Source organism: Heterocephalus glaber, unplaced genomic scaffold, assembly GCF_053883595.1.
Source record: "Heterocephalus glaber isolate CG9 unplaced genomic scaffold, H.glaber_assembly_v1.0 deba00001068, whole genome shotgun sequence".
NCBI classification, from domain to species: Eukaryota; Metazoa; Chordata; class Mammalia; order Rodentia; family Bathyergidae; genus Heterocephalus; species Heterocephalus glaber.
Window position 1 is genome coordinate 144,863 of NW_028258188.1, and position 17,545 is coordinate 162,407.

General features: G+C 37.1%; 1 protein-coding gene across 4 annotated transcripts in view; it reads left to right on the forward strand.

The window, feature by feature from the left end:
* Positions 1 to 16,594, forward strand: part of Snx12 (sorting nexin 12) — a 104,856-nt gene extending 88,262 nt beyond the window's left edge. For 2 of the 4 annotated variants that reach the window (XR_015450768.1, XR_015450769.1), the window contains 2 exons: positions 5,292 to 6,153; positions 14,849 to 16,594. Coding sequence is in view for 2 of the 4 variants with exons in the window: in XM_087209874.1 (XP_087066000.1) it covers positions 5,292 to 5,294 (3 nt within the window). In the remaining 2 variants the exon portion in view is untranslated. Of the gene's footprint in view, positions 1 to 5,291 lie in introns of all 4 variants that reach the window. The other 2 variants (XM_087209874.1, XM_087209875.1) reach the window with 1 other exon arrangement.
* The last annotated feature ends 951 nt before the right edge of the window (positions 16,595 to 17,545 follow it).

Consider the following 17,545-nt stretch of genomic DNA (forward strand, 5'->3'; position numbering starts at 1 on the left):
AATAGTTTTTTATGTCATTTGCAGTACTCCTGCTTTTTCATCGACTCCGATCAATCTTATGTTATTCTTCTTTGCATCATCTAGGAGCTGCTGGATTGATTTCTCATGGTCTCTTGCTGCTTTTAAGAAATTTTTCTTTTCATGATCACTAAACACAATCCTATCTTCTATATCTGATATTCTGTCCTCACATTTGCTCATTCTGCTGTGTATACTTTCAATGGAATTTTTAATCTCCTGGACATCTGTTTGAATCTGTTTCATGGTTTCTATTTCATTCCTTTGCTGGGCATTCATAGTTTCCATCATTTTCCTGAGTTGTCTATTTTTTTAATCTGTATCTGCTCTAGAGTCACTAAGCATATCTTTCATTCTGGTTACCATCTTTGTAGTTATCTGAGAAATTCTTTCTTTTTTTTTTTTGGTACCGGGAATCGAACTCAGGACATTGTGCTTTTGAGGCAGGCACCAGAACCACTGAGCTAAATCCGTGGCCCCTGAGAAATTATTTCTGATTTAATTTTTTCTAGAGCCTCATGCATCTGTTTTGTTTCTTCCACTGTTACCATTTCAGAGAGTACAGAGGGGTGGCTTTCAGATTGTTCCACCTCATTGCCCCCTGGATTTGCCTTTGGTGAACTGAAAGTCTGGGGGGGGGTTGCATCTTGTTTAAGTGTCTTCTCATTTTCTATTTTTAAAAACTTTAATTCCTAGGTTGATGCTTGTAAATTGCTTATGGCGAGTAGGTTTATTGCCAGTATTCAGAACTCTTAGGAAATGACTACTTCTCAGAGGTGTCTTCCTGGTGTAGCTGGCTTTTGGGTTTTGAGCTTGTGCAAGATGCTACCTCTTCAATTTATTGGGAATGAGAAGTGTCTGCCTACTTGGCCTAGCTGCTGGTTCTTTGGTACTGGCCTATAGTCTTTTTTTAAAGACCCTTAGGCAATCTCAGTCTTGGTATATCATGAAGAACAACTGATTAGCACAATTATGTCACCTTGTCTGAAGTAGTACAATCAGCAATAACAATAGCATCAAATATAGCCTAGAAAATGGCAAACTGTGGTAACTATTAATTTGTCATCTTTAACTGTATGAACTATTTGTGGTTATATAACAAAATCTAAAATGAACTAGAAAATTGTGTGCAATAAATAAGCCCTTAGTATGGCAATTTTACCCTTAGGGGAGAAGATTTGAAAGGAGCTGGTGTGTGTGTGGGGGAAATAGAGAAATAAAAGAAGAGGAAGTGAGGGCTGGGGATTTAGCTCAGTGGTTCCACCGCCTGCCTTGCAAGCACAAGGACCCGAGTTCGATCCCTGGTACCAAAAAAAAAAAAAAAAGAAAAAAAAGAAGAAGAAGTCATTAGAAACAAGCCTGGAGAACAAAGAAAGATCATATAAACTTTGGGAAACTGGTGCAGAAGATAGGAGGGAAAGAGAAAGGAAAAAATAAAAACAAGAAAAGAACAGAGGAACATCAACAACAAAAAACTAGAAACCATGTCCAAAGATTCAAGAAAAAACAAAACAAGAACCAGAAAAGAGGCAAAAAGAAAGAAAAAAGAAAAGAAAAGGAAAGGAAAAATAAAGTCCAATTCAAGACCTCTTTCTGCTGTCACTGGTAGACAGTGTGGGCAGACAGAGTCCAGAGCCGAACTGATTAATCCCAGCAACCCAGCCATAGCTTTATGGTGGGGTAGTGGATAATCCCAGTCAGCCTGCATCTTTAGTTCTGCTGAAGTTCAGGCTGGTTTCTGGCTATGAGGCTGGAACTGGATTTGTTGAGCCTGCCACTGTCCATGTGCTTCCTGCCAGTTTAAACTCAGCTCCCTTCCAACTTGAACTTTGCTCCCTGACTTTCTGCTGACTTGAACTTGGCACCCTCACCAAGACACTGGGAGCCACTAGATGGAGTTGGCCAGAAGCTGTTCTGAGTTCCAAGCTCAATTGTCCCCTCTCCAAGATGGCTACTGGCTAATAATCCTTTCCTGGGTGACATCTGAACCTGAATAACTAACCAGCCACTGCAGTCTGCTGCATCCACTGCTTTGTTCCACTGGTACGTTGCTCCATGGAGGCCTCTAGGGTTGCCAGTAGTCACTGTGTGCCTGCATTTCCCACACCATGTGTCCTGGCTCAGGGAGAAAATGCCGCATGTTATTTCCCTCCTCTTCATTGAAATCTCTGTCCTTGCTCTCCCCGTGGACTTTAATTTTCACTTGAGATCCTTTCTGGGTCCTGGGGACCCACTTCCTTCTTTCTTCTCCTCCTCATGCCACTATATCTTAGTGTCAGAATACAAAATCTCTGAGAGGCTGTTTCTCTGCTGTTCACCACTCCACCATTTTCCTGGAAGTCTCTTGGTCATGGTGTATAATCTTCTTGATCAATTATTGTGTTGTGTTTGGCAGTATCTTATTGAGAATTTTTATATTTATGTCCATTAAGGAGATTGGCTGGTAGTTCTCTTTTTTAGTTGGATCCTTTTCTGGTTTTAGTTTTAGCGTAATGCTTTCTTCCAAGAATGACTTCTGGAATATTGCTTCCCTCTCAGTTTCATTAGAGAGTTTTAGGCTGTGGCATTAGAATTCAGCAATGAATCTTTCAGGACATGGGATTTTCTTTATTGGTAGTTTTAAAATTACTTCTTCAATTCATTGACTGATATTGGATTATTTAGAATTTATATGTATCTAAGCATCTGTCCATTTCTTCTGAGTTTTCCATCTTAGAGTACAGTTTCTTAGAGTAGGTACTGATGATTTTCTGGATTTCTGCAGGATCTGTTGTGATTTCACCCTTTTCTTTCCTAATTACATGGATTTGGGTCTTTTCTTTCCTTTTTTGATAAGGTTGGCTAAGGGTTTGTCTATTTTATTTAATCTTTCAAAGAACCAGCTCTTAAATTCATTGATTCTTTGTATTGTTTTCTTAGTCTCAATTGCATTAATTTCTGCTCTCATCTTTACAATTTCCTTTCCTATACATTCTTTGGTTTTAACTTGCTCTTCTTCTTTTTTTTTTTTATAAGCTTGAGGTTCAACATTAGGTTATTTATTTGAGCTCACTGTGTTTTTCTGATGTGGGAATTCATGCCTATAAATTTCACTCATAGGACTGCTTTCATTGCATCCCCTAAGTTCTGGTGTGTTGTATTGGCATTATCATTTAACTATAGAAGCTGTCTGATTTTTTCTTAGTTTTATCTGTGACCCATTGATTGTTTAGGAAGGTGTTATTTAATTTCAATGTGTTTATGCAGTTTTTGTGGTTTCTCTTGCCATTGACTTCCAATTTCTTTGTACTGTGATCTGATAATATGCACGGGATAATTTCAATTTTTTGCATTTACTTAAGCATGTTCTAAACCAGGCATGTTGGCACATGCCTGTAATCCCAGCACTCAGGAGGCTTAGGCAGGAGGATCACCATGAGTTTGAGGCCAGCTTGGGCTACATAGCGAGTTCAAAGCCAGCCTGAATTACATAGTGAAACCAAACCAAACTAAACCAAAACAAAAAAAGCATGTTCTATAAGCTAGTATGTTGTCTGTTTTGGAGAAAGTCCTATGTGTAGCTGAGAAGAATGTGTTTCCTGTTGTTGTGGGGAAGAGTATCTGTAGATATCTACTAAGTCTATTTGTTCAAAGGTTTGGTTCAGCTCTGATATTTCTTTGTTGATTTTTTTGTCCCATTGATCTATTTGTGACTGAGGTATTGAGGTTCCTCATTACAGTCATATTAGTGCTCAGTTGATTTTTCATATCCATTAATGTTTGTTTTATATAGTTGTGTGTGGTGGTATTTGGTGCATATATATTTATGATTATTTTTTCCTCTTGCATTGTTCCCTTAAGAAGTAGATACTGACCTTCTTTGTCTCTCTTGAAGTCTTGGCTTGAAATCCACTTTGTTTGTAAATAGAATAGCTATCCCTGCTTTTCCTGGGTTCCTTTCACATGGAGTATTGTTTTCCATCATTTGACTTTCAGTCCATGAATTTCCTATTGAGTTAAATGTGTTTCTTGTATACAGCATATTGCTGGATCTTGATCCATTCTGCTAATCTATTTCTTTTGATTGGTGTATTGAGACTATTCACCTCGATGGTTATATCTGATATGTATTTACCTACCTTGTCATAATTTTTCTTGTTGCTGGTTCTCTTTCTTTCTCTCTGCTTGATTGCTTTGCCTGGTGAATTCATTCTATTTGGATTCATGGAATTCTTATCTTCCTTGTGTTTTTCTAGAATATTCTCCAGAACGTTTTAGACTGCTAGTTTGGTGGTCATGAGTTTCTTCAGCTGTTCTTTTCATGGAAGTATCTTATTTCTCCATCAGTTTTAAAAGATAATTTTGTGGAGTTCATCAATCTTGATTGGATGTTTGCTTATTGTGCTTGAAATACTTCAGTTCACTTCAAACTCTCCTTGACTTAGGGGTTTGTGTTGAGAAGTCTGCTATGATCCACTTTTCATATTTTGTTCTTGTGTGGAATTTCTGGAATCTTGTCTATTATATGCCTTAGTGTTGTTTTATCTGATCATGGCTAATTAGAGTTCAATATGCCTCACTTATCTATATGTGAAATTCTTTATCCATGCTTAGAATGTTTTCTGCTGTTACTTCTGTGAGCAGGTTTTTATGTTCTTTGTGACATCTTCTGATTTTTCATCGATTCAGATCAATCTTATTCTTCTTTGCATCATCTAGTAGGTGTTGGATTGATTTTTCTTGGTTCTTTGCTATTTTTTTTTTTTTTTTGGTACTGGGGATCAAACTTGGGTCCTTGTGCTTGTGAGGCAAGCGGCGGACCACTGAGCTAAATCCCTGGCCCTCCTTTGCTATTTTTAAGAATTTTTTCATTTGATGATTTCTGACCACAAACCTGTCTTCTAGGTCTTATTTTCACATTGAGTGATTCTGCTGTGTATACTTTCAATAGAATTTTTAATCTCCTGAATATCTGTTTGAATCTGTTTTATGGAATCCAGTTCTTTCCAATGTTAGTATTTTTTTTATCTGTATCTACTTTAGATTCACTAACCATGTCCTTTATTATGATCATCATCTCTTCAGTTATCTGAGAAATTATTTCTGATTTGATTTTTTCTAGAGCCTCAGCTTTGTTACTTCTGCTGTTACCATTTCAGAAAGTTCAGCTGAATGTCTTTTGATTTCTTCCACCTCACTGTCCCCTGGATTTGCCTTGGGTGAGCTGGAATTCTGGGGTTGCATCTTGCTTCTGTGTCTTCTCATTTTCTTTTTTTAATATTTGTTTTCTGCAGTGACATTTATAAACAGCAGCAAATCAGCCTCTCCAAGATTCAGAATACAGACATTGGAATATAACAACTTGAAGAAGAGAAGGAGGGAGATGGATACCTGGGACCCAGAAAAGATCTGAAGGGAGAATTGGAGCCTACAGGGAAAATGAAGATACAGACCTCAATGCATAAAGGAAGTGGGAAACTGCCTTTTCTCCCTGACTCCTGGCTTGTGGTGTGACAGAGAAGGATGGAATTTACAAAGACAAAGTGTGGGGGGGTGTTGAATTCAGAGGCTTCCAGTGAGAAACACACTGGTGGACTGGTACAGTGGATGCTGTATACTAGAAGAGCTGGTGAGTGACTCTACTTCAGACATCCCAAAGAGAGGGTGGTTGGCCAAACACCATTTTAGGGAACGGCCAACTGAATCCAGGACTCAGAGCAGCCATGGGTTGGCTTCATCTCAGGGCTCCTAGGAACTGTGTGAGGCACAACTACAGGAGACATTCAGGATCAAGGCGCCAAAGTAAGGCCAACAAGAGACACAGAGAGTGTTGTAAGCTGAACAACTCAGACCCCAAACCCACAACAAGAGGCCAAGATCACCTTGAACTTCTGTGGAGTTGAAAGGACCAGAATTGGCAACATGCACTATTCCTACTGCAGGCTTGCTGGGATTGTCCAGCACTCCACCCTAATCCCACTGAAGGCTCACTGAGATCATCCAGCCATAGATCTGGGCTCTGTTTGCTTTTATTATCTACCAGTGACAGCAGAGATGTGCCATGAATTGGAAACCACCACAAAATTGTAAACTACAGAAGATAACCACAGGCTTTAAATTACAGAAAAATCTCTTTTAAAAAATTTTTTTACTGAGGTATACTTTTTTATAACTTATAAAATCCATCCATTATAAGTATATAATTCAATAATTTATAGAGTTGTGCAACCATGACCACAGCCTGGCTTTAGAATATCTTCATCAGACTAAAAGATCCCCTGTATCCTTTTGTAATCAGTCCCCATTCCCACTCCTAGCCTCAGGAAACCATTAATTTCCTTTCTGTCTCTGTATATTTGTCTTTTGTAGAGATTTCATATGAATGGGATTATAATCTGTACAGCTTTTTGCATCTGGCTGCTTGCACTTAGCATTATATTTTCTTTCAAATTGAAGTATAATTTACAAACCATAAAATTCAGTATTTTAACATGGTTACTTAGGTTTTAGTATATTGACAAGGTTACAACCATCACCACTATTTGATTTCAGAATATTTTCATCACACCAAAAAAACCCCCACCCCATATTTATTATTACTGGATTCTCATCTCCTCTCCCACACTATTCTTCTGGAAGCTGGTAATCTATTTTCTGTCTCTATGGAATTGCCCACTCAGGACATTTCATATAAATGGGATAATATAATATGTGGTCTTTTGTGTCTGACTTTCTTTTAGCATAGTGTTTGCAAGTTTCATCTATTTAAAATTTTTTTAATTAAAAGTTTTTATTAGTATTTGTTTGAAGTACATAATATTTATATTCTTTGTGTGGAATTGATACATGTACGTAACACATTTTAATTCCTTATTTCATCCTCTTTCCCTCCCCCATCCCTCTGTCTTGATTCCCTTTCCCTTTGAGAAAGATCTGTCTCCCATTTTCTATTATCAATCTTCTATTTTGCTCTTTATTGATATTTAAGCTTGTGTGTCTGATTTATTTAACATTATTGTCTCAAGGTGCACCCATTTTCCTACAGATGACTCAAATTTATGCTATATGGCAGAATGGTACTCTAGTGTGTATAAATACCACATTTTCTTTACCCATTCATCTGTTCATATATATTTAGGCTGCTTTCAAGATTTAACTATTATGGGGCTGGGGGAAAAAGATTTAACTATTATGAATTGTGTTGTTATAAACATGGATGTGCATGTATTTTTTTTTTTTTTTGGTACAAGGGATCGAACTTGAGTCCTTGCACTTGCGAGGCAGGCGGTGGGACCACTGAGCTAAATCCCCAGCCCCTCTGCTCAAATTTTTTTAAAAACTTATTTTTATTTCTAAGCCTGGTTTCCTATATATCATATTTAGGTCAGGATAGGTTAGTGGTCAGCCAATGATTTATTAACAACTCTCTTTCAACACCAATGACCAGTATGTCTTCCACACTTTTCTAATGAAATTGTATGTGGATTGAGAAACACATTCAAAATTAAAGGAGTTTTCAAGCCTTCCCTGGTTTATGTTTTGCTAGGGCTTTTCAAGTCTCCTGTATCTGTGCATCACCTCACATTCAACTAAGGAAATGTAAATACTTAGGGCTCTCTCTGGCACCCTGAGCTTGAATGGAGCCTTGCACATGCACATGGTCTTCTAGACCACCAGGGCTTTGTGGGAGCTTATCAAGCTTCACTGTAGCTGTTTTTTTTTTTTTTATCTCTCTGTTAAACCTTTGACAGATATGCTTTTCCACTGCTTGTGCCAACCAACATTGTGACTTCAGGTAACTGTGATGTTGGCTTTCCCTGATTATATGCCACTGAGTTTGCTATTACTTCAAACATCCTTGGGCATGGAACCTTTTTTTTTAATTAAAATTTTTTTTTTTTTTATGGAGGATCAAACTCAGGACCTTGTCCTTGTGAGGCAGGCATGATGCCACTGAACTAAATCCCTGGCGGGACCTTTTTTATGTATACTCATTCCTGGTCAAGTAAATCCCAGCAAGCAGCCAAATTGCTTTTTTGTGGCTTGCTTTGCTCTGTTCTTATAAAATCTGCTCTAAGAGATTTGGGAGGGGAAATGGGAGCTGCCTCAGGCTAAACATGATAGAGTCTCACTATTCTTTTTTTTTTTTTGGTACCTGAGATCGAACTCGGGACCTTGCACTTGCGAGGCAGGTGCTGGAACCACTGAGCTAAATCCCTGGCCCAGAGTCCCACTATTCTTAATCAAGATTCAATACGTTTTCTTAAACATTTTTTAGTTTAATTTTAGTCTCTTTCTTGAGTCCTGAAATGATTGTTTTTGATAATTTTGTACAGTTTTATCATTGCTCTAAGGAAGAGAGGATTTACTGATTCTGCCACTCTAGAATTCCTAAGTGATCTGTGTTTTAAAAGATCATTCTTATGTGTTCTTACTGCAAAAATGATAAATATGTGAGGTAATTCTGTGTTAGTTTGATTTAGCCATTCCATATTCCATGATATTTAAAAACAACATGTTGTATATCATAAACATATATAGTCTTGTTTGTCAATTTAAAAATAAAGATCATTCTGAGAGCAGTGAAGGATCAATTTTCTGGAAGGGAAATGTAGTCAGGATTATAGGATTGTATTCAGCAGTATTTTGTAATCTGTAAACAGGAATGGAGAATAAAAACAATTCAGTTAATTTGTGGGTAAGGATTGACAAAGAGTTATGGTGGGTGCGCAAGGTCCCAAGTTCGATCCCTAGTACCCCCCCCCCCCAAAAAAAACATCAAGGAGAAAGGAGAATTGAGAGTATTGGTTATTGTCATTGAAATATGACTGTATATGGAATCTTACCTAGGTAGAAAAGGAAATCAAGTCCAAAGAGACATAATGGCCTTGGAGAATACATAAGAGATTTAGTGAATTAAAGGCCTTGAGGAAGTTGAAGGGTAAATTCAGGGAGCATACTGTATAATTCTACCTCTCCTAAGAGGTAGAAAAATAGGAAGAGAGCAGAATCTGGTTTTGTAGGTGGAACCATTCTAGGTGTCACTACAGAAATGGAGGATTGAAATGGAATTGAGAAAAATAAATTATAAAAGGAGATGTCAAAGACCTGTGAGGTTTGGAAGTTAGATCATCAATGGGGTTAAGGAAGGCTCTCAGGATTAGAAGAGGAAAAGAAAACAGGTTATATCAAAGTCATCAGTGAATATAGAGGAGTTACTTGAAGATTTACATTTAACATTGAGAGCATGATAAAAGAAAAAGAAACTATTGAGGCAAGATAGTAAAATAATACTCCAGGGATTTAGTAAAAGATAAAAAGATGTGAACCTGATTTTGACATATAGGAAAGGATGAATAAAGGAAAATGAACAGCCTGAAACACAGCTTTGTAAGAGAAATAACACCATTTGACATGACACAGTTCAGGTAAGGAGCGGAGATAGAAGATGAATGGATGGAAAAGACCAAAGGCTAAAAGGTTTTAGGAAATGGTCAATAGATTTTTTTGTTTGTTATTTTGTTTTGCTCAATTATACAGTATAATTAGGTATATAATAATAAGATAATATTAGAATCTAGGTGATTAGTATGAATCCAGAATATAACTAGAGTCATTGTTAAAAATATTATTAGCTAGATAGGATGCTAAGGAAACTTTTTGAAATTATTTTGACTAAATCTTAGGGAAATTTAGGAACTAATATTGGTGGCTGGGAAGTAATTTGACAGCTTTAGAATACCGTGACTATAACAGATGTAAAATTTGGGGTCTGGGAATGTAGTTCAGCTTTAGATGATGTCCCTAGCATGTGGTAGGTCCAGGGATCAATCTATAGCACCCCTCAAAGTGATATCAGTATACATTTGGTAAGTTATTAATGGTCAACATTGAAATTGATCTTGACTGTAGATCATAATTTTGATTAAGAATAAAATTTACTATAAAACAAATTATTCCTAATCTTTGTCCAGGAGGCTGTGATGAATTTTTTCTCTTTGAAATTGGAAAATTAGAGCTTTAAAAATGTATTGACTTTTTGGAATAACCTTTTTACTATTCTTTTTCAGAACCATTTATACAATATGTAGAAGTTTATGTAGGAGCTGCTTTAGTATGAGGGATTTGATCTTAATACCCCAATATATTTGACATGTACATCATATTTGTCATGTATATATATGATACAGAGCTAGAAGCATAAAAGAAAAAATGTAAAGCAAAAATGATACTGAATTGGGATGTAGAGTTCCAGTTATGAAAAATTTAAGAAGATTAACTTCCATGAGGGTAATCTGACATATTTTCAGTTTTTTATATTATGTGTTATGGACTGAACAAATGATAGAATAATTTGATATTGAAATATATAATTGTTGGCAATGAGGTATTAAAGGGCAGTTGCTTAGCTAGAAGGGAGCCTTATAGCTATTTCTGTATTAATACTATGTATTTGATATTGATTGGCAACAGTGGAAAAATTATTGATCACCAAGCTGGGTACTTATTAAATTGATTTACTCTGAAATAATATGGAGGAGTCTTAGAGATTTAGCACAATATTTCTTCTTTTTGTCATTCTAACAGCCTTAAGAGAAGAGATAACCAGGGGCCAGGGATTTAGCTCAGTGGTTCTGCTGCCTGTCTCACAAGCACAAGGTCCCGAGTTTGATCCCTGGCACAAAAAAAAAAAAGAGAGAGAGAAGAGATAACCAAAACATGTTGTTTATATAGCCCTCTGTCATTTGTGACCTGGGATATTGCGCTCTTGGGGAGTCAGAATTCCAGTTCATGAGGAAATCTGTGTCAATGTGGTCTAGCCAGGTGAGTAGTCCCTGTGGACTAGTTACACAGTATTTTGCTCTTTAAAAAATAACAATAAAGAAAAAAAGCAAAGAAGAAGAATATGAAAAAATATTGATATGAATCTTAGACCCTAGAGGAGAAGTTCAGGCTTGGGTTGTGAACAGCAAAACAGAGGGAGAGGGCCCTGAGGGTCATACTGGAATTCAGCAGAGTGGTATTCATGCAATATAAAAACCGGGAGAACTGGGAGAACTAAGTGTGTTTTGAAACCTGGCTTGACTTCAAGAATGAAGAAAATTAGTTTAACTGCAGTAAAAATATCTATGAAAGCAAAGTTAAATAGAAAAGAAGTATACTTTGAAGTTAAAAGAGGTAGAAGTTTACTTATAATGAAGTATCTTTTTATAATAAAATATTAGCTATGTAGACATTATAATCGTATCTCAAAGATTTTCAAAAAATATTTAATGGTTGGAATAATGAATCCTAGCTCTCCTATTTACCAGCTATATGATTATGTGACAATTACTTTTTTTTTTTTTTTGCGGTACTGAGGATTGAACTCAGGACCTTGTGCTTGCAAGGCAGGCATGGCACCACGGAGCTAAATCCCTGGCCCATGTGACAATTACTTATCTTCTCCAAACTGCAGTTTCTTCATTTATGAAGTGAACTAATGATACTTACATGGTTGTTGTAGGAATTAAATAAAAAAATATATAAAGCACATAGCATGGTGTCAGGCATGGATTCAGAGCTCAACAATTTGTCACTATCATCAGGCAGTGGAAAGGAGACTTAATAATTAGTTATTTCTTGCCAGAGCAGCTTGCAGAAGTTTCAAGGTCAGACCCTCTTGGGGATCAGTCTACATTTAGTGTGAATTTGGCCCACTTAAAAAAGATAATTCCCTTTGTTTGCTGGGTTTGTAAGAAATTACATTCTTTATATGTACTCCTTCCAGAATAGTACTTTTTATTTTATGTTTTGGTATTGGGCATTGAGCCCAGGATCTCATGTGTGCTAAGCACACTTGCTACCACTGGATTACATCCCAGCCCTAAGGTTGAAATGGTATTAACATTTTTGTTAGCATTTACTATTAGAATTTTTAATGTTTTTGTTGCATCATTTAAAAAATTTTTATTGGTACATTTTAGGTATACAATATAATGAGATTCATCATTGGGAATTTGTACCTTTACATAATATATCTTGGTTCTTGTTTTTTCCCCATTCCCCTGCCCTCATTTCAACCCCTCCACCCCTCCCTATTCACAAAGACTTTGTTTCCATTTTTTCCTTTTCTCGTATTAATTCCATTCTCTTCTTTCCTTACCCCAACCCCTCCCACCTTCTCTTCCCCTTTGGACCTTTTCTTCCTATTTCACATTATCTATTATGCCTTTTGATCCTTATTTACACTTTCAGTTTCTCACACCAGAGAAAGTATTAGGTATTTACATGTGCCTGTCCTATTTATCTCACTTAAAAGTATCTGATGTCCTCTTCGATCTCCTTTTTTAGGGTACTGTAGTTTTTGTTATAGAGGTTTTTTTACTTTGTTAGGTTAATTCCTAAGTATTTAATTTTTCTTGATGCTATTTTGAATGATATTGTTTTCCTAATTTCATTCTTGGTAAATTCATTACCGGAGTGTTGGAATGCTATTGTATTTTATGTATTGATTTTGTATCCTGTTACACTATTGCATTTGGTTATTGATTCTAGGAGTCTTTTAGCGGAATTTCCTAGATTTTTTCTGTAGAGGATCATGTCATATGCAAATAATGATAATTTGACTTCTTCCTTTCCTATACACTTTTATTTCTTTCTCTTATCTGATTGTCCTGGCTAATATTTTGAGTACTATGTTGAACAGAATGGTGATAGTGGACATTCTTGTCTTGTTCTTGATTTTAGAGGGAAAACTTTCAGCTTTTTCCCATTTAATATGATGTTGGTAGTAGATTTGTCATAAATGGCTTTTATCAGACTGGAGCAAGGTTCTTCTATATCTATTTTCTTCAGGTTTTAAAAAAATTTATAAATGGATGTTAGATTTTGTCAAAGGCTTTTTTCTGTATCTATTGAGATGAAAGTATGATTTTTTTTTGTTCAAGTATCAACAATCTTTTATTACCAAATGTGCTCAGGGTTAACTTTTTAACCTGGCTGACAACAAAAACATCTCCATCACATCCAGGATGGGGATATAGACCCAGTAAAGACTGTCTTTAAAAAAAGATTGAAAAAATGTATCTATTTAAGTATTTTATTAAAAAATTAAATTTTACCAGTGTTGCAGAAAAAAAATAAACTAATTTCATTTCATTAAAACAAAATAAAACATAAAACAAGTGGTACTTGGAAGCCTGTGTTTCCTTAAATGCCACCCCCCCCCCCAACAACACTGGGAGAAAAACACCCATCCCTCATTAAAAAGAAAACCCTCTCTGGGCCAGGGATTTAGCTCAGTGGTGCTGCTGCCTGCCTTGCAAGCGCAAGGTCCTGAGTTCGATCCCTGGTACCAAACAACAAAACAAAAAAACACACAAAACCCTCTCCTCCTCCTTTGTTTACCTTCCATCACTTACTTCAGGAAGCACCCAAAGAACAGGGTAAAGACTCAGCTGGTTCACACCAAGGACCCTCCTAGGAATATTCACCTCTGCTACAATAAGAAAACTCATTCTCAATTTCAGGGCCAGATATCTAGAAACTTGCAAATCATACTCAAGGTTCTTCCAGGGAGAGGACTGAGGGCTCTTTGAAAGATGGACAGGGAAGTTCTAAGCAAAAACACAGAACACTTTGTAACCTATGGAGTCTAATCTATCAGGAAAAATTAAGTAGCAGCAGGCATCAAACTAGGGGAAGTATCAAAAAGGAGTTTATCTTTCCCTTTCACCACAAGGGTAAAGGAGGTAAAGAGAGCCATGTGTGTATTTGACCTCAGCTGTCCTGTGAGATATGTGTACATTTTTCACTAATCCCCTTTTGCCTTGCTTGGGGCTTTCATCTTATCTTGTGTAGAGGGTTCAAATGCATAGAAGCGGTCAAGGGGTATGTTTGCTGTTTCTTGCTGGATAAAACTGTCATCCCAGGACTACCTAGGTTTTGGTTGCTTTATGGAAGCATTCTCCCCTTATGCAGGGTACTTAATACAGAAATTTTCAATATCTTCATAACTGACAGGTTTTCAGTAGTATTTCCTCAAAAACCACCCCTGGAGACAGACCATTGCTTTGGGGATATCCATTGTAATTTCACCTTTTTTTTGTTTCTAATTGCAATCATTTAGGTCTTTTCTTTTCTTTTTTGGGTAAGACTGGCTAAAGGTTTAGCTATTTTTTTTTTATTCTTTTGAAGAAACAGCTCTTTGATCCATTGGTTCTTTGTATTTTTTTAGTTGCAATTTCATTAATTTCTGCTCTGATTTTCATAATTTCCTTCCTTGTACTAGCTTTGGATCTGGATTGTTTCTTGTTTTTCTAAGACCTTGAGGTGCACCATTAGGTTATTTATTGGGACTCAGTCTGTATTTCTGATGTGGGTGTTTGCAGCTATGAACTTCCCTCTTAGGACTGCTTTCATTGGGTCTCATAAATTCTGATATCTTGCAATGGCATTGTTGTTGGATTCTAGGAATTGTCTAATTCCTTCCTTGGTTTCTTCTGTGGCCCACTGATTATCCAAGAGAGTACTGTTTAATCTCCATATGTTTGCACAATTTTTGTGGCTTCTTTTGCCATTAATTTCTAGTTTCATTGCCTTGTGATCTGATAATATGCACAGGATAATTTCAATTCTTTTGTATTTATTTAAGCATGCTTTATAGGCTAGTATGTGGTATATTTTGGAGAAAGTTCCTTGTATTGCTGAGAAGGTGTATTCTGTTGTTGGATGTAATACCCTGTAGATATCTATTAAATCCATTTTATAAAGGTGTGGTTCAACTCTTTTGATTTTTTGTCTAGTTGATCTGTCTATGTGTGATAGTGGGATATTGAGGTCCACCACTATAATTGTTATTTTTTTTCAGGTTCCAGTATATTATGTGATAATAGACATGGTTGATACTCTTGGAAACAGCAACAACAACAACAGCAAAGCTGTACCTAGAATCTATTTATCTCTATCTCCACTGCCTCCACCCTAGTCCAAGCTAATTATTTCTCACCTGAATTAGACTTCCTGGTAGATGGTGGAATGGTGAGCAGCAGCAAATCAGCTTCTCTGAGATTTGGAGTCCAGATCCTGGAATATAGCAATGTGGGGAAAAGAAGAAGGAAGGTAGTGGGTCCCCGGGACCTAGCAAGGATCTGAAGTGAGAAGTGGAGCCCATGGGGAGAGTGAAGAGAAGGACCTCAATGCAGAAGAGGGAAGTGGCAAATGTTGCTTTCTCCCTGAATCCCAGCTTGTGGCCTGAGAGAGCCAGTTCAAACCTACAGAGGCATGGTGATGGTGACTATGGGTGATTCCAGAGGCCTCCATGGAGAAATGCATCAGTGGAATGGAGCAGTGGATGCTGTGGGCTAAAGTGGCTGGTGAGTAATCCCAATTCAAATGTCCCCAGGAGAAGGTGACTGGCCAGTCAGCATTTTGGAAAAGGACCAACTGAACCTGAAAATCAGAGAAGCAGTGAGTTGGCTCCATATTGGGGCTCTCAGTGTCAGGGTGAGGTGTAGCCATGGGAGACACCCAGGGTCAGGGAGCCAAGTTCAAGCCAGCACTTGGGAGTGTTGTGGGTTGAACAACTCAGGTCCCAGACTTACAGCCAGAAACCAGGATCAGCCTGAACTTCAGTAGAGTTGAAAGCACAGGCTTGCTGGGATTATTCATCACCTTGTGTAATTGTACTGTAGGCTTGCTGAAATGAACTAACAAGGATCTAGGCTCTGTCTCTGCCCTCTTTGTCTACCAGTGACAGCAGAGATATGCCCTGAAGTGGACATTTTTTTCTTTCTTCCTTTCTTTCCTTTTTCTTGATTGTTTGTTCTTGTTTTTATATGAGCATGAACATTGTTTCTAGTTTTTTCTTGTTGTTTTGTTCTTATTACATTTCTTTCTTTTTTCTTTCTTACTTTTTCTTTTCTTTCTTTCTTTCTTTCTTTCTTTCTTTCTTTCTTTCTTTCTTTCTTTCTTTCTTTTTCTTTCTTTTTTCTTTCTTTCTCCCTTTCTCTCCAGTCTTCATCAGTTTCCCAAAGCTTGGGTAATCTTCCTTTGCCTATCAGCCTTGTGGCTAATCTCTCTCTCTGTTTTTCCTCTTATCCTTTTAAAATTTTCTCCCCTGAGGGTAAAATCACTGTATTGAGAGTATATTTGCTGTATACAATTTTCTGGTCTGTTTTAGATTTTGTTATATAACAACAAATCTTGTTCATATGGTTAAAGGTGGCAAATTAATAGTTACCAGAGTTTGTAATTTTCTATACTATGTTTGATGGTCTTGTACTCTTATACCTCTTTAGTGAAGGTGATGTAGTTGTTCTGATCAGTTGTTCTTCCTTGTATGCAGACTGAGATTGCCTGAGGGTCATAAGCAATACTATAGGCCAGTAGAAAAGAAACAGGGGCTAGGCCAAATAGGCAAAACCTTCTCATCCCCAATAAATTGAAGAGGCAGGATGTTGGGACAGACTCAAAAGCCAAAAGCTAGCTACACCCAGAGGACATCTCTGAAAGGTAGTCATTTCCTAAGGAGTTCTCAGTACTAGTAATAAAGCTACATACCATAAGCAATATACAAGCATCAATGCAGAAGCCAAACTAAAAAAAAAAAAGAAAATGAGAAGACATGGAAGCAAGTTGTAACCCCAGACTTCCAGCTCACTCAGGGCAAACATAGGAGACAATTGAAGAAAAGATTAGTGAGCTTGAAGGCATAGAAATAGAAACTATTCAAAATGAAACACACAAAGAAGAAAATGAAAACAAAATGAACAGAGCATCAGTATGCTATGGTACAAATTCAGATAGTCTGAACTTGGAAGAGATTACAACTAGAGGTAGGGATTTGCTAGCCTCAGTGACCAGAAGAGTATTTCAGACTATAAGATGATACCATCCCAAAGTGGATAATGACAGAAGGAAAAGAGAAAAAGACCAATGGCAGAATTTTGGGGGTCGGGGATTTAGCTCAGTGGTTCTGTCACCTGCCTTGCAAGCACAAGTATCTGAGTTCAATCCTCAGTACCAAAAAAAAAAAAAAGAATTTTGGGAGAGTGTCTTTGTAAGGGTAGAAGATCCCTTGCATACTAGAAAGTAGGCTCTGGTTTTGAAATTTGGAACTGAAAAATGAATCATGGATTCTACAACCACATTTTGTGAAAAATAACTCTACATTCACTATTACTCTTGCCTTTCATATTAGTCTGTTAGTATAGAAGGAAGAAAAACTTGATGATGCAGGAGGTATGTTGCAAGCAGAGCAAGCAGTATGTAGGTAAGCACAGAAATGTATATGAACATAGTATTTGGGGAGAACTTCAAGTAGTATGTTGTTAAAATGCAGGGATTGTGTGATAGAATAGCAAGAGATGAAGCTGGAAACATCAGCAAGGGTCAATGAGAAATCATGACAGGGTTTTAAGTAAAGAAGTGCCACGATCACATGTGTATTTGCTTGTTTGTTTCTTTTGGTTTTCTTCTTGAGACAGAATCTTGCTGTGTAGTTCAGACTAGCCTTGAACTCACTATGTAGCTTGGCTGGCCTTGAACTTGAGGCAATCCTCCTGCA